The sequence below is a fragment of the Eschscholzia californica genome, unplaced genomic scaffold (genome assembly GCF_041429995.1).
Source record: "Eschscholzia californica isolate CP2 unplaced genomic scaffold, dmEscCali1.0.p SCAF_5, whole genome shotgun sequence".
NCBI classification, from domain to species: Eukaryota; Viridiplantae; Streptophyta; class Magnoliopsida; order Ranunculales; family Papaveraceae; genus Eschscholzia; species Eschscholzia californica.
This window is the reverse complement of record NW_028238472.1, coordinates 7,991,232-8,008,066: the sequence shown is the minus strand read 5'-3', so window position 1 is coordinate 8,008,066 and position 16,835 is coordinate 7,991,232. Positions and strand designations below refer to the sequence as shown.

The 16,835-nt window shown below is 39.5% G+C and overlaps 1 protein-coding gene across 1 annotated transcript; it reads right to left on the bottom strand.

Moving 5' to 3' along the window:
• Window positions 1–2,150: 2,150 nt before the first annotated feature.
• Window positions 2,151–5,881, bottom strand: LOC147536755 (ent-kaurenoic acid oxidase 2-like). The gene is made up of 8 exons (XM_086641622.1): window positions 5,153–5,881; window positions 3,902–4,379; window positions 3,537–3,800; window positions 3,220–3,309; window positions 3,069–3,147; window positions 2,873–2,979; window positions 2,588–2,709; window positions 2,151–2,473 (listed from the first exon to the last, which is right to left on the bottom strand). The coding sequence occupies exons 1-8, from the start codon at window positions 5,383–5,385 to the stop codon at window positions 2,365–2,367; spliced, it is 1,482 nt and encodes a 493-aa protein (XP_086497748.1). The 5' UTR covers window positions 5,386–5,881; the 3' UTR covers window positions 2,151–2,364.
• Between the last annotated feature and the right edge of the window lie 10,954 nt (window positions 5,882–16,835).

Here is a 16,835-nt window from a genome sequence, read left to right as displayed (position 1 = left end):
CACATATGGTGTGACGCCCCTGAATCAAGCATCCACTTATCGAAGATCTTCTCAGACACCTCTGTCACCGAGAAACATTCGTCCGCCTCTTCTGACACATATCCCGCCTCTTGCATCTCTTGTTTCTCCTTGTAGCCTTCGTTCTTTTGCTTCAACTTTCTCTTTGGACAAGCCGCTTTAAAGTGGCCAAGCTCACCACAACTAAAGCACGTTTTCTTGAAAGAGCCTCTAGATTTGGATCTAGATTTCCCGCCCTTTCCCTTTCCCCTTTCATTACTCCTCCCCCTCGTTACAAACAACCCTTGTGCTTGTTCTTTGTCTACTCCACCCGACGCCATACTGCTAGTAGCAACCTTACGAAGGTCATCCGCTAATAGCGAATTTCTCGTCTCTTCCATGGTTAGACTATCACCAACAAGCATCAAAGTTTGAACAAGGTTCTCATAGGATTTAGGTAATGAAAGTAACAATATGAGGGCTTGGTCCTCATCCTCAACCTTAACATCAATATCCTTCAAATCTGAGATAATCCTGTCAAACCTATTCACATATTCCTGAATAGAAGAACCCTCTTCCATTCTACATGTGAATAATTTGGATTTTAAGTAGACCCGATTCGTTAAAGTTTTCGTCATGAAACTGCTTTCTAGCTTTAACCACACACTCGCCGCCGTTGTTTCTTCGTCTACTAGGAACGCCACGTCCCTCTCAAGACACAACATAATGGTAGCCCGTGCTTCGAGATCTAACTCTTCCCAATCCTCATCTGACATATCTCCTGGTTTCTTTCCCGTCAACGTCTTGTGTAATTTCTGCGAGATTAACAGATTCTTCATCTGCATCCGCCAATAAGAAAAATCGTTTTTCCCATTGAACTTCTCTATCTCATATTTCCCTGCTTTGACCGTACCACTTCTCGATCCCATCTTCTTTTCGTTCAATCTCAAACAAGGCTCTGGTACCAATTGTTATAACTGAAAGTCGCGGAAGCTGTCGAACCTATCCTAGAAATTGATCCGATTATGAAGATTAATCGAAAAGCTAAGTCAAAATCAAATATGCGAACAGAATTTAACGAGGTTCGGCTTTAAAGCCTACGTCCTCGGGCGAACAAGAAATCTTTATTGAAGGATAGACGAAGACGACTAACACAATCCGCAAGTTCGTCCCAAGATGGTACCGTATAGAATTAACCTTCTATACTAAATCTTCGACGACCGAGAAATTTAACACCGCTCGAAAACTATGAAAAATTTCTCTCACTCTTGCTCTCTCTCTCTAGCTCTCTAAAGAAGAGTTGTTATTGCTTGTGTTGGTGTGTTTAACATAACACTCAAGCCCCCTATTTAAATACAATATAAGCCGACATAGGTAGTCACCAATTAGAAACTCTAATTAGAATTGCCTCTCAATTGAAACCGCCAATTGATTTAGAAACTACCTCTGATTTAGAAACTACCTCTATTGGTTTCAATTGAAACCGCCTCAATTGGTTTCAATTGAAACCGCCTCTCACATATACTAATGCTGATGCACTTTCTAGAGTTCGATTATAAATATTCAACCGTTCAATGTTGTACTTTCTAAATTAAATTCAAGGAAACATAAAATCATGTCATTCTATTTCAATCCATAGAAAACTGCTCCAAACAAATCGAACAACTAACGATTATATTTGATTCAAAATAAGGAGAATGGATTTGAATTAGAAATAAACCATCTACGAAAGAAAGTCGTATTCTTTTTACCTAGAAGGAATTTTAGATTCGGATGATCTTAAGCTCAATGAGAAAAAACTTAGAGAAGGAGAGACATTTGGTTGATTTCTCCACAGATTGTAAACCCTAGAGTACCCAAAGAATCAGACACTGGAGTGGTTAGTAGCGTTTTCTGTTTTACGTTGGAAAGGGGGAAGAAGAAAAGAATTACTCCACTTGTTTGGGTGCAGACATTTTAGCATGGGAATCCAGTACGGGCTTTCGCTCGGGCTCTACCCACACTGGTCCTTGGTGCCTCATTTTGAGACAGAACCCGTATAGGCCCACTAGCGTGCCCAAGTCAAAGGTGATCGGAGTGCTTGCAGCTGAATAAGAAGTTACTACAGAAATTCCATTAAAAAATTTACTGCAGAAATGTTGAAAGAGATGCAATAAACAAAACCCCTAATATATAGAAACCAACCTAATACATTCATCATAGTCGTATTTTTCTCATCACCAACCAAGCATGCAACGACTAAAGTCGACGAGGCGATATTTTATCTTATGCTTATTTGTGAAATGAAAAACAATAAGCATGAAGATATTAAGTTCTTTAAAATTATACATTGAACAAGGAGAAGTGTTTAAACTTAATTTCCCTATTTTATATAGATGATGATGTTGATATCCTTCTAATTCTTGCCAAGCAATTGTCTTTAGGTCTAGTATGAGGCAGGTACCTAACAGGGCAATCCGGATTAAGCCGTTCTAACCTGCAAAAATATAAATTGATAAATAAATACTTATTTTTCAAAAATGACATTTTAGATTGAAGAAATGTTACCTCTTTTCTTAAGTATGATACAAAAGAAGTTATGTAAACTTACTCGTAGTTAAGCAGAAAGTAATGTAAGAAAATGGAGATTTCTAGCTTGGCAAGCTCATTTCCTGGACACGTTCGACTGCCAGCTCCAAATGGAAGATAGCTTCCAACTTTTGGTGTGTAACCCTAGACATAACCAAACTTATGACTCACGAAAGATGTTTCGTACGATGAATATATAAAGAGAAGGATATATTTACACTATAATTACATCTTTTCGATGTGGGTCTTGTAAGTCCATGTAATAGGACTGGTCAAAGAAATGATTTAAGTGGATCCATATACTTACATCCCATCTTGATGGATTGAACTCTTTTGGATTTGGATAAACTTGAGGATCCATGTGAACATTCCTAAACCAAACCTGCACTTTCCATCCTTTAGGTATGAAGTAACCTGTTCATTAAAAAGACTGATTTTTAAAACATGGCGGGGGAAATGAAAAATTCCAAGAACGAAAAAATGTGATCCGAAGAAAAACTCACCGTTAATATTAATATCGTTAAGTGCCTCGCGGAAAACTACCAATGAGATGTTTACCAAACGTAATGTCTCATCGATCACCTTCAAAACAAAAACAAACCGCTTTAGTGTAATGTTCTAATAAAAAAAAAGTGAATAGAAGAATGAGTATACCTTAGAAAGATACTCCATTTCTCGAAATTCCTTAAGCGTTAATCCTTTCTGTGTGGGCGGTCTGCTCCTTACGATTTCTTCTTGTTCCGCCTAAATGAGACACTTTCATTTTAACCAATAGTATATACTACTAGTACTAACATAACTCATGTAGAATTTTAACAAATATAAAACTATAGATCTTATTTCTAGTTCAAATTCTAATTCCAATTCAAACTGAGAAATATATGCAAATGTACAATACATATATATGAACTATGATTATATGTTTTGGAAGTAATAGAAATAAAATACTTATTCGGATTAGTGGTAGTTACCTTAGCTTTTTTTAAGTATTTGGGATTTGCTTGGAGGAAGACGGTAGCCCACATTGTTATGTGACCAGATGATTCATGGCCGGCATTCAAGTACATTATAAGAATATCAATAATTTCTTCATCATCCAATCTTCTACCTTTGTCGTCTTCGACTTCCATTAAATTATCCATCATATCTTTCTTTGCAGGAGTTTCAAGTTTTGCTCTCCCCACCTTCCTTCCATCCAAAACATCTTGGAGAATAGCTACTAGTTTTTTCCTAGCCTAAAACAACAAAAAATATTTTAAAAACAGTATTTAGTGAAATTGGATCACATCCAAACCCGATAATAGAAAATCAAAGACAGCGTAGAAAAGATCGTTACCTTTAGTGCATTATAGTAAGCGAAGCCCGGGAAATTGATAGCCATAGCTCTAACACCATAATTCAATGTCGTGTACTCCTTCTCTAGAGCTTCCAATACCGGGTCACTTTCCGAGCTAAGGAAAATGTACATGATGATGCGAAATGTAAGCTTCCTCATTTGGGTTAAAAACTCAATTGGGCCCATATTAGCCCATTCATCTAACGTCAAAACGACCGTGTCTTCAATGTATTTAAGGTACACTGACAAGGCTTCGTGACCATTAATTGGAGCAGCTGTAACTCGACGAAGTCGCTTGTGTTCTTCGGAAGAAATTCCTATAAATGACTTCCTACCTATAAGTTTACATGCTGATATTGGCCAACCCGGCCCAAAATTTTCATCATCCATTAAAACTTGTTTACATGTTTCGGGCACAGTAACCATTATCGTTGGGCTGCCAAACATGAAAGCCTTGTAAACTCCCGTTCCGCTAAACCTGAAAACAAACGATAAAGTGGTATGAAATTATAATGAATACACTTATCCCTCATTTTGTGATAAACATAGTCAATGATATTTGAGGATCTCAACTGGTTTTTAAGGTCAAATAATGTAGATTTAGCTTAGGATTGAAGTTGGACCAGACTTGGGGTGAAGCATATTTGTGGAACAATTTAGACAAGTCCAGGCCCATTCAAATTTTATTCTAGGTCAGTTGGGTTACTGCGTGGGCCAGAAGGCCTTGTAACACTAGTGGACTGGTCAATTAAAGAAATCAATATTCGGTTCTTCTACTAAAGAAAAAGAAAATTAGTCCTCGGGCATAATTTCCTGCTGGACGGATTTCGGATTCCCATGATATACACTTGCTTAATTGAATCTCACTGAGTATCAGATCCAATTTCTAACTTTCTCTGTTTTCGAGTTTATAATTACTTGGTGCAAATAGAAAAGCATAACAGTCTTCAAGATTTCGAGACAAAAAAAACTCAAAAGAATTCGCCTTTATTTTTCTTAATATTATTCACTCTTTTTTTTGTTGCAAGAATATGCACTCTCACTATAACCATAAAAGAGACTCATTCAAACTACTCGTAGCGAAGAACCCATTTATAATAAATAAATAAAAAATACTGAAGAAACGACTCAAGATCAGGATTTACAAGCCAAAAACACTTTAATTACCCAAAAATCCCAAACCAAAATTTTGAAAGAAAAACAGAGGAGGTAGAAATTTAGAGAGAGAGAGAGAGAGAGAGAGAGTGAAACCTGTGAACAAAGGTGGAGATGAATGAATCAGGATCTGAAGATTTAAAAGCTCTGAGAAAAGACCACATATTTCCAATCAAAGGCAAACCCATATCACCAGGAGGAAGAGAGAACCTCTTTTCACCCAATCTTATTTCATAATACCATTCATTTGCTCTTTTAAGCACTCCATATATGAAAACAAAACCACCTAAACAGAGAAAGATGACTACCCATAAACCCTCAAACTCCATTTCTTGATTCAAAATAGAGAGATAGAGAGAGAGAAGAAAAGAAAGTATGGGAATTTAAGAGTGAGAAACAGAGAAAGTGAAGGTTTTTATGTACTTTTTAAGACACACTTAAATTATGAAAAACTCCCTCTTGAGTCTTGTCATTTGATCAAACTAGGAATATTTATAATGGGATTTTATTGTACTCTTGATTTGTTGGTTTTGTTATGTGAAATTGGAAAAATTGGAGAAAAGGGTTTGGAATTAAATAAATTAAATTTTGCTACCCAGTATGTTTGATGACTCTCAGTTTTGTTTTCACCTTGATTGGAATTTTTGGCCAGCATGAAAATTATCAATTTGGTTTTGTCGATTTGTTCAAAATTGGATTCTAATCAACATTTGTAGTTATTACTACTTTTGTTGATCAACTCACACAGCACATATTCCTGCAACTCTTTAATTGTCTTTACCTAATCAACTCTTTCTCTCTCCCTTTCTCTGTTCCAAGGTGTTTGATTTGATATACGTGTCATTCCATGTTCAACAAGATTACGGGTTGGGTCATGGGTATTAGTGTATAATTACACTCATGTATTTTCTTGTTTCTTTGAAGGCTATTTTTGTACTTTGTAAACTTTCATTAGATTATAAATACAATGCAATACCCTAACCAGGGTATCAAGAGTTCTCCTAATTTCATGGTATCAAGAGCAACTCTTTAGAAAGCTGTTCCTTCTTTTGGTTTTCAGTGCCATTACTATCTTCTTATTCCTTTTTCTCCTGCTTCTTCTTCTTGTCTTCAATGGCCGATAACCCTGTTCATCTCTCATCCCCCACTATTCATCCCCCTTCTTCACTATCCAACACTACCAATACTTCTCTGTCACCTTCTTCTACCTTCCCTAACCTCTCCAACATCTCACACCTGGTTTCTATTCGGTTGGATAACTCTAACTACCTTTTATGGAAAAGCCAACTTCTCCCAATACTTCATTCTCAAGATTTATTCAAGTTTGTTGATGGCTCTTACCCTCCTCCCCCTGAATTTCTTCCTTCAGCTTCTGAGTCATCTTCTTCCTCTTCTTCTTTACCAAATCCTGACTATGTTTTTTGGTATAGAATCGATCAAATGTTGCTCTCTTGGCTAAATGCCACTCTCACTGAACCCATTTTGAGTCATGTTCTTGGACTTACTTCCTCTAAAGCTGTATGGGACTCTCTTGAAAGAAATTTTTCTTCCATTAACTCTGCTAGGTTAATGAACCTTAAGCTCCAACTTCAAACAACTAAGAAAGGGAATCTTTCCATTACTGAGTATCTTCTTCGAATCAAGACCATTTCTGATTCTCTAGCTGCTGTAGGTCATCCTATCTCTGATTCTGAGCTGGTTCTTGTGACCCTCTCTGGTCTTGGTCCAGACTTCGAAGGTTTTGTCACCTCCATTACTACTCGAATGGTTCCACCAACTTATTCTGAGTGACACTCTCTTCTGCTCACTCAAGAATTTCGCATTGATCTTCTTCGTACTCAGAATATTCAACCAGCAGCTCTAATCTCTCAACCCCCTCCAGCTCCTAAACCTTCTTCCTTCTCCTCTCCTCGCTATAGCAGAGGTCGTCATAACAATAACAGAGGCTATCGAGGATCTAACAGAGGTGGCTATTCCAATAGAGGAGGATATCAAAGACCCTCCTCATCTCTTCTTGGTCCTCATCCTCAAGTTGTTATTTGTCAATATTGTGGGAAGGCTGGCCACACAGCTCGACAGTGCTATAGCTTACCCCAACTAAATGATATGGCTCGTTCCTTTGCTTCAATGGGGATTGACTCAGTGACTGCTGATCCCAACTGGTATTTAGACTCAGGGGCTACTATGCATATCTCCTCTGATGTTGCCTCTACTTCTTCTCGATCAGAGGCTCCAATCCCTGATCATGTTATGGTAGGAACTGGAAATGTCACCCCTGTCTCAGGTATACAAAATATCTCTATTCCCTCTACTAATTTCAAACTCAAAAATGTCCTAATTGTTCCTTCCTTCAAAAAGAATCTTGTCTCTGTTTCACATCTCCTTCGTGATTTTAATTGCTTTGTTGTTCTCCATCGTAATGGATTTTATGTTCAGGACATCCCATCAGGGAAGACTCTCCTCGTAGGAACAATTGATGAGGGTCTCTTCCGTATTTCCCCAAAGAAAGCCACTTCAACTCCAACCATCCTTTTTGCTTCATCTCTATCATCTTCATCCTCTGCTACAGCTGAAGTTTGGCATCGCCGATTAGCTCATCCTCATTTTCAAGTTTTCAATTTAGTTGTTAAAAACAATGTTCTACCAATTAAAAAGTCTGTAATGAAATCTATTAAATGTTCAAGTTGCATTTCAGGCAAACATCATCGTATTCCATTTAGTTATGTTCTTCATACATCATCTTCTCCAAATGAAATTGTGCATTCAGACCTTTGGGGTCCTTCTCCAATTATCTCACCCTCTGGTCATCGTTATGTCTTACGTCTGATTGATGATTACACAAGGTTTACTTGGCTTTACTTTTTAAAATCTAAATCAGAAGTACAGACACATTTCAAAAATTTTAAAAGTTTTGTGGAAAAACAATTTTCAAAACCCATTAAAGTGCTTCAGTCTGATGGTGGTGGCGAGTATGTCAGCTCTGCCTTTTCTGAATGCTTAATTGCCAATGGCATTCACCATCGACGCTCTTGTCCTCATACCCCACAGCAGAATGGTGTGGCTGAGCGCAAAATTAGGCACTTGGTCGAAACCTCTGTCACTCTTCTTCACCAGTCTTCTCTTCCTCATACCTTTTGGCCAGAGGCCTTTCAAACTGCCATTTATACCATTAACAGACTCCCTAGCAATACTCTTCTTGGTCTATCTCCCTATGAAAAACTCCTCAACATCAAACCTAATTACACAGAACTTCGTACTTTCGGTTGTAGGTGTTATCCCCTATTATCTCCCTATCGTTCTTCGAAACTGGATTTTAAGTCGAAACGATGCATTTTCCTTGGTTACAGTCCTAATCACAAAGGATATCGATGTCTCGATGAGTCGTCCTCTCGAATTTTCATTTCCCGCCATGTTCTATTTGATGAAGAACACTTTCCTCTCTCCTCTTCCCCAAATTCAAATAAAGAAAACCCTAATTTTAAAATTGCCCTAAATTGGACGTTGGACCCAAATTCAATCTTTCCTCTTTCGTCTCCTGGTCCAGTTGTACCCGTCACTGAGACACGTCAGACCACCTCTCCCACTCGTCTGCTGCCTTCACCTTTAGCTGGTGGTCCAGCCTCACCACGACTCTCTGACCCTACCCTGATTCCACTAACACCAACTCAGTCCACCTGTCCCCTACAAATCAGATAATGTCTCCCACCTTCCCAACGCTGGACCACGCGTCAGAAAACCCCCCTCCTCCTCCACAAAACCCTAATATTTCAATTCCACCTTCTTCGATTGTACCTTCTTCTTCTTCGACCATTCCTCTTCAACTCCAACAAAAATTCTTCCACTTCTATACATCCAATGGTTACTAGGAGTCGTGATGGTACACGAAAACCAAAAGTATTACTTTCTACTACTTCCCCTTCTACGTCCTCTCTGTTTTTTGATGAACCTTCGACTTTCAATCAAGCGTCGAAACATAGGCATTGGAGACAAGCAATGGAGGAAGAACTTTCTGCTCTTCACAAAAACAAGACTTGGTCCCTTGTCCCTCCTCCTCCCAACGGTAACATTGTGGATTGCAAATGGATTTATAAGGTAAAAAGAAAAGCTGATGGATCGATTCAACGACACAAGGCTCGTCTAGTTGCTAGGGGATTCACTCAAGAACAAGGGGTGGATAATGATGAGACCATAGTCCAGTAGTGCGTCCGGCAACAATTAGGTCTGTTCTCTCTCTCGCCGTCACAGGTAATTGGAAAATCAATCAATTAGATGTTAAGAACGCTTTTTTGAATGGTGATCTTGTTGAGTCTGTTTACATGACTCAACCTAAGGGTTTTGAAAGCAAATCCTTCCCTACTTATGTTTGCAAGCTTCATAAGGCCATCTATGGCCTCAAACAAGCCCCTAGGGCATGGCACTCTCGCTTCTCTTCTTGTCTTCTTCAATTTGGATTTCATCAGTCAGTTTCAGATCCATCTATGTTCTACTTCAGGATCAAAAATGATATTCTTATTTTGCTACTTTATGTTGACGACATTTTAGTCACTGGTTCGTCGAATTCGTTAATCAACTCCTTGATTTCTCGGTTGAAGTCGACTTTTGAAATGACAGACCTTGGTGAATTAGGATACTTCTTAGGAATGGAAGCCACTCGAACTGAGGATTCATTAATTCTTACTCAACAAAAGTATGTGACTGATTTGTTACAAAGATTTGGGCTAATGGAATCTAAACCAGTTCCGACACCAGTCATCACCGGCAGTAAATTATCCAAATCAGATGGAGATCCTTTACAGAATCCTCAAGTGTTCAGGAGCATTGTGGGTGCTCTCCAATACCTGACTCTTACGAGACCAGATATCTCCTACGCAGTTAATCAAGTTTCGAAATTCATGGCTTCTCCCTCAACTGTTCACTTGACGGCGGCGAAAAGAATTTTCCGATATCTGAAAGGTACTCTCTCTCATGGTCTATGTTTCCGGCGAGCCACATCACTTCCTCTTATTGGTTACTCAGATGCTGACTGGGCGGGGTCACCCGACGACAGAAGGTCCACGTCTGGCTATAGTATTTTTCTTGGGCCCAACCTCATTGCTTGGGCCTCCAAAACCCAGCCCACCGTTGCCCGTTCTTCAACCGAGGCCGAGTATAGAGCAGTGGCCCATGCCACCACAGAGTTAATATGGCTAAAGAATCTTCTCTCTGAGTTAGGCTATAGGCAGCCATCAACCCCAGTCATCTTTTGTGACAATCTTAGCACAACTTACTTGACTATGAATCCAATATTGCATTCTCGAACTAAACATGTCGCAATTGATTTCCATTATGTGTGAGAATTAGTTAAAAGTGGTACTCTCAAAGTTCAATTTATTTCGGGTGATTTGCAACTTTCGGATATTTTCACTAAGGGGCTCCCAGGCCCTCGGTTTAGAGAACTCAGTTTCAAGCTCTCATTAGTTCCTGGGCTTTCGGCTTGAGGGGGGGTATTAGTGTATAATTACACTCATGTATTTTCTTGTTTCTTTTAAGGCTATTTTTGTACTTTGTAAACTTTCATGAGATTATAAATACAATGCAATACCCTAACCAGGGTATCAAGAGTTCTCCTAATTTCAATGGGTGCGTCTATAGTTGTCGCCTTTTCGCTCTTGATGTTCCGCTCTATTAGAATTATTGACTACAGTTAAATCAGTTTGATCGAAAATCTCTATAGACATGCTTTTCTCGGACTTGAGAGTTCGAGAAAATAAACATATTTTCGGACTCAAACTAGACTACAATATCTTTGATTGGTTTGAGTTCAATACCACTTGAATATTCAGATGTGAGAGAACAAATTATTACTTATAAATCACTATAAAGTCACTTGAAATCAACCTAAAACCAATGGTAAATACTTTTCAATGATTCATCAACCACTTCAAAAAAATTTCAAATACCTGATCAAAAGATAAAATTAGAAAAAAGAAGAAGAAGAATTAGAATCACTTTCTAATAAGAAACGTGGATATCTTGAGGTCTATCGTTAGTCTCTTTCTTATTGTTACAATTAGTGTTACATTTCGTTTTCATAATTATTTATCATTAATATACTTCATCCAAATATCTACAACCATATTCCACTTTTTGTTGGAGATGTTTCTCTCAAATGCATAAATTAAAAACATTGAAATGTCACAAGTGTCCACCAAATTGACTGGTCAACAAATATGAGAAAAATTTATTTTTTATTTTTTTAAAATATTGACTACAATGACTTTACAAAGGCGTTGATACATCGATACGATATGATAAGTACAATAACTATCAAATTACTACTATCCTAAAGTCCGACAAAAATAAATAACCTAAAACCGAATAAATGAAATGCTCTAAAGCCGACGAAATGAAATGGTTGAATTACTACTAGCCTAAAACAATAACTGCCGAATTATTATTCTAGTCCCAATCTGTGAAACGATAAATACCTTTGTGAGTATAACTCGAATTAAGTCGAGTTATGGAGGAGATGATCGGGTGAAAACCGAGAGGGATGATAACTTGGATAGCTCTCGGTTGAACCCGAGGAAGATGATGATGAGTGACTCTCGGTTATAACCGAGGTTGGCAGCTTGAGACTCTCGGGTATGACCGAGAGTTGATGATATCACTTCTCGGTTTATAACCGAGTGTAGTGATGGAGATACACGGGTAAGCCGAGAGAAGAAGATGATGGTGAAGAGTTGATCGTGAGAGAGAGAGATAGGTAAATACCTTGTTTATTCACACTTACAACTTATGTTTTACATTATGTATGGATCTCTTTATATAGGTTTACATCGGAGAAGTTTTAGAAATATAAAACTCTCTAAACTCTATCTAATACAACAATCCTAATAGCACTAGGATTCCTAATTACACTAGGAATCCTTTTCCTAACTATGGCCTAATCCACTCGGTTTAGCCGAGTGGAGTAGACCTTCTAACACTCCCCCTCAAGTTAGAGCGGGAATGGAAGTAACGCCTAACTTGCCAATAATGTTCTTGAACGGTTCTGCCCCAAGTGGTTTTGTGAAGATATCCGCTAACTGATTATCTGAACTGGTGAAGCGCGTGGCAATGACGTTGTCTTTGATCTTTTCACGAACGATGTGGCAATCTATCTCAATGTGTTTGGTACGTTCGTGGAAGACGGGGTTGTCAACAATGTGGAGTGCGGCTCGATTGTCACAGTAAACTGTCATCGGATCAGAGTGATCAATTCCAAAATCAAGTAATAAATACTTGAGCCATTGTAATTCACATGTAAGAATGGCTAAAGCTCGATATTCTGCTTCTGCCAAAGATTTGGCAACTGTAGGTTGTTTCTTTGATTTCCAGGAAAGAGGACTGGACCCAATCATTGTAAAGTATCCTGTAGTTGATCTACGGGTTGAAGGACAACCAGCCCAATCTGAATCACAGTATCCTGTAATGTGGAGAGAGCTGTTTGCGGATAAGAAGACTCCTTTATCAAGTGTACCTTTCAAGTATCGTAGTACGCGATGAGCAGCGTCTAGGTGTACTTGACTAGGTGTTTGCATGAATTGACTGAGGTTGTTTACTGCAAAAGTTATGTCCGGTCGTGTGACCGTTAAATAAAGTAGTCGGCCAATGAGACGACGGTAAATTGACGGATCGGCCAATGGTGTCCCGTCGGTTGGAGAGAGACAGAGTTTTTGTTCCATAGGGAACTCCGAAGGACGTGCAGCGGTTAGTCCAAAATCTTTTAGAATATCAAGTGCATATTTTCGTTGACATAGAAATATGCCTTGAGAAGAGCGAGATACTTCAATTCCAAGAAAGTATTGTAGGCGACCCAAATCTTTTAAGGAGAATGCCTTATTAAGAAAAATTTTCAACTGGGAAATAGCATGGTCATTATTTCCCGTGATGATTATATCGTCTACGTAGACGAGAACATAAATTTGAGTGGAGTGAGAACGAAAAGTAAAAAGGGAATAGTCACTCTTAGATTGAGAAAAACCACGTTCGATAAGAACGGATGAAAATTTAGAAAACCATTGACGGGAGGCTTGTTTTAGTCCATAAAGGGATTTGTGGAGGCGGCATACTTTAGACTCCCCCTGAGAGGAAAATCCGGGGGGAAGTTTCATGTAAACCTCTTCATTCAAATCTCCTTGAAGGAAAGCGTTATTAACATCCAATTGATGGAGAGTCCAGCCTTTGATGGCGGCGATGGAGAGAAGGACACGAACAGTAACTAGTTTAGCGACTGGAGCAAAGGTGTCATTGTAATCTAATCCTTCGATTTGGGTGTAGCCTTTGGCTACCAAGCGTGCTTTATATCGTTCAATGGAGCCATCAGATTTGAATTTGATTTTATATACCCATTTACAACCGATGGGTTTCTTGCCAGGTGGTAAACTGGTAATTGTCCAAGTTTTATTTTCTTCTAAGGCCGAAATTTCTTTGGCCATGGCGTCTTTCCAATGGGAGGACTTCATTGCTTGAGTGAAAGAGGTTGGTTCGGTTGTTGTTAAAACCGAAAAGAGGAATTGTTGATGGGAAGTGGAAAACGAGTTAATAGAGAAATAATTTTCAAGTGGACACTTGATTATACTCGTATTGGAACAAACATAGTCCGCAAGGTGGGCTGGTGGCCGGCGAGCCCTCTTGGGTCGGCCGGAGTTCTCGTCGTCGGAATCTGAAGTGGGAGCGACGGTCGGTGATGGAGACGACGAGGAGACGTCGGTGGGTAAGGAAGCGACTGATGATGAGGGCGCTCCTGGACCGGGGAGCTCATCAGTGGAATCTGCAGGCACCCCCGAAGGGGAGGTGGGCTGTAGAGAACCCGAAGAGGGTCTAGCAGGGGTGTCTGTAGGCACCCCTGTTGCGTTAACCTGTCCAGAACCGACAGGAACAGCAGCTTCGTCCGAGCTGTTATTCGTCGTCTGGACAGTGTGCTTAGGGACGTTCGCCGGAAAGTCAAAAGTTCCATTGTCATCAATGGACAGATGTGGCGTCGGACAAGGAGAGGACGGTGCTGCCGGAGGAGAAGATGACATCGGAAACCGAGTCTCGACAAACGTTACATCTCGTGAAATAAAAATTCGTTTTGTCGAGATGTCGTAAATACGATATCCTTTCTGTCCACTAGGATAACCAAGTAATATTCCGGCGGAAGAGCGGGCATCCATCTTTGTTTTGACCAAAGGAATTCGGGCAAAACAAAGGCAACCAAACACACGAAGGTGGGAAAGATTTGGAGGAGATCCAACTATAATTTCATGAGGAGACTTACCTTTTAGGTTAGGTGTTGGTAATTTGTTTATCAAATAAACGGCCGTTAACACACATTCCCCCCAAAAAGAGAGAGGAAGATTCGCTTGAAGGCGTAAGGAACGGGCCACTTCAAGAATGTGGCGGTGTTTGCGTTCAACCACCCCGTTTTGTTGAGGTGTGTAAGTACAACTACGTTGGTGTATGATTCCTTTATCAATGAACCAATTTTGTAAATATGTGTTCATGAATTCGGATCCATTGTCCGATCTTAATGTTTTGATTTTGCAATTGAATTGCGTGGAGACATAATCAAAAAAACTAGTGATGAATTTGCTAGCATTAGATTTGGAACTCATAAGAAAAATCCAAGTACAACGTGAAAAATCGTCGACAAGGGTTAAAAAATATCTACACCTGGAGGTGGATGGGACCGGAAAGGGTCCCCATACATCCGCATGGACTAACTCAAATATATGAGAGGAAGAAGAAGTACTAAGTGGGAAAGGTAACCTAGTTTGTTTAGAAAGTGGACAAATATCGCACGGTACTTTATTAGATAAAAACTTAAAATTTAAACATGGAAGTTTAGAATTGAAAAATTGAAAACGACTAAAAGATGGATGTCCCAACCGGGAATGCCATAAAAGAAAAGACTCATGACTAGAACTATCTAAACTTGAAACCGAAAGGATGGGACGCTCCGTGCGAAGGAAGTAAAGGTCATCATGAAGACTACCATGCCCAATCTCCGTCCTCGTTGTTCGGTCCTGAAAAACACACAAATTGCGGTCAAAGAGGACGGTACAACGAAGTGATTTAGATATTTGAGAAATAGATATGAGATTAAATTGAAAAGATGGAATATGAAGCACATCTTGTAAATAAAATTTATTTGTAAAATAAATTGTACCAATGTGATCAACCTTGATTCGGGAACCATCCGGTAATCGAACATAGAAGTCCGGTGGTGCAAGGGAATAAGAAGAAAATCGGGAAAGATTTGAACAAATATGCTTAGCGGCTCCCGAATCAATGACCCAAGGAGGATGAAAAGAAGAAGAATACGTACCCGTTAAGTTGACAAGAGGATCCTTGTTGGTGCCGTTAGAGTGGTCGGTGGGTTGCCTATTGCGGTCCAATAATGCCAAAATACCTTGATATTGCTCATTAGTAAAAGATGTTGCTGCAGGCACCCCCAAACCGTTGGGGTTCATGGCCGAACCATTGTTGTCTAAAACCGAGGCAGCCACGGTATCTTGTCGTGTTCGGTTCCTACCACTTTGACCATAATTGGGTGGATACCCATGTAATTTGTAGCATGAGGAAACATCGTGTCCATGAATTTTGCAATTTTCGCAAAAGGGTCGAGGACGTTTAGTACGTTGTCTATCGGAACCATTGAAACGATTTTGTGAGTAATCGTTGGAACCAACGGCAAGAGCAGCCGTATTGGAGTCAACATTCATGGGAGTAACGAGATTTTGTTGAACCTCTTCTTGCTTGATAAGTGAATGGATTCGAAGAATCGAAGGGAAGGGTTCAATTAACAAGATTTGACTCCGAATTGAGGAGAACCGGTCATTAAGACCTTGAAGAAATTCCATGGCTCTATCTTGGTTGGTTCTTTCAATCAAAGAGCGACCATGTCCACAAATACAAGGCTCGGTGATTAGCAAGGAATTGAGTTCATCTTGAAGAGCCTTGAGATGTGTAAAATACGTTGAAACGTCTAAATTCTCTTGTTTGAGACAAGAAATAGCTCTCTTTGATTGAAAAATTTTAGGAGCATTGGTTTGATGGAATCGATCAAAGAGATTCTTCCATATATCGGAGGCCGTCTCATCATATAAGATAGATGATCGAAGAGGTGGGTCTACCGAATTAATAAGCCAACTAGAAACGAGATCGTTGCATCGTCCCCATTGTTCTAATTCATTAGGATCGGTGGGTTTATCGATGCTCCCATCTACAAATCCTAGTTTGCCTTTGGCTCTTAAAGCCTTTGACATTCCTCGAGACCATGAGGAGTAATTATCACCGGTGAGAAGTGGTGTGATGAGGATAGTAGTAGGAGAATCCGAATGGTGAACATCAAACGGCCCACTATTGACATTAGTGTGAACTTGAGAAGTTTCAGAAGTTTCCGGAGTAGTCATGATTCAAGAAAAAAAAATATATAGGCTCTGATACCATGTGAAACGATAAATACCTTTGTGAGTATAACTCGAATTAAGTCGAGTTATGGAGGAGATGATCGGGTGAAAACCGAGAGGGATGATAACTTGGATAGCTCTCGGTTGAACCCGAGGAAGATGATGATGAGTGACTCTCGGTTATAACCGAGGTTGGCAGCTTGAGACTCTCGGGTATGACCGAGAGTTGATGATATCACTTCTCGGTTTATAACCGAGTGTAGTGATGGAGATACACGGGTAAGCCGAGAGAAGAAGATGATGGTGAAGAGTTGATCGTGAGAGATAGAGATAGGTAAATACCTTGTTTATTCACACTTACA

What these genes read in the sequence shown, in the direction of transcription:
- LOC147536755 (XM_086641622.1), bottom strand. Translation starts at nt 5,385, where the DNA reads ATGGAGTTTGAGGGTTTATGGGTAGTCATCTTTCTCTGTTTAGGTGGT. An exon ending in AATACTTAAAAAAAGCTAAG is followed by an intron (nt 3,310 to 3,536) that starts GTAACTACCACT and finishes TGTCTCATTTAG; the next exon opens with GCGGAACAAGAAGAAATCGT. An exon ending in AAATGGAGTATCTTTCTAAG is followed by an intron (nt 3,148 to 3,219) that starts GTATACTCATTC and finishes TTTGTTTTGAAG; the next exon opens with GTGATCGATGAGACATTACG.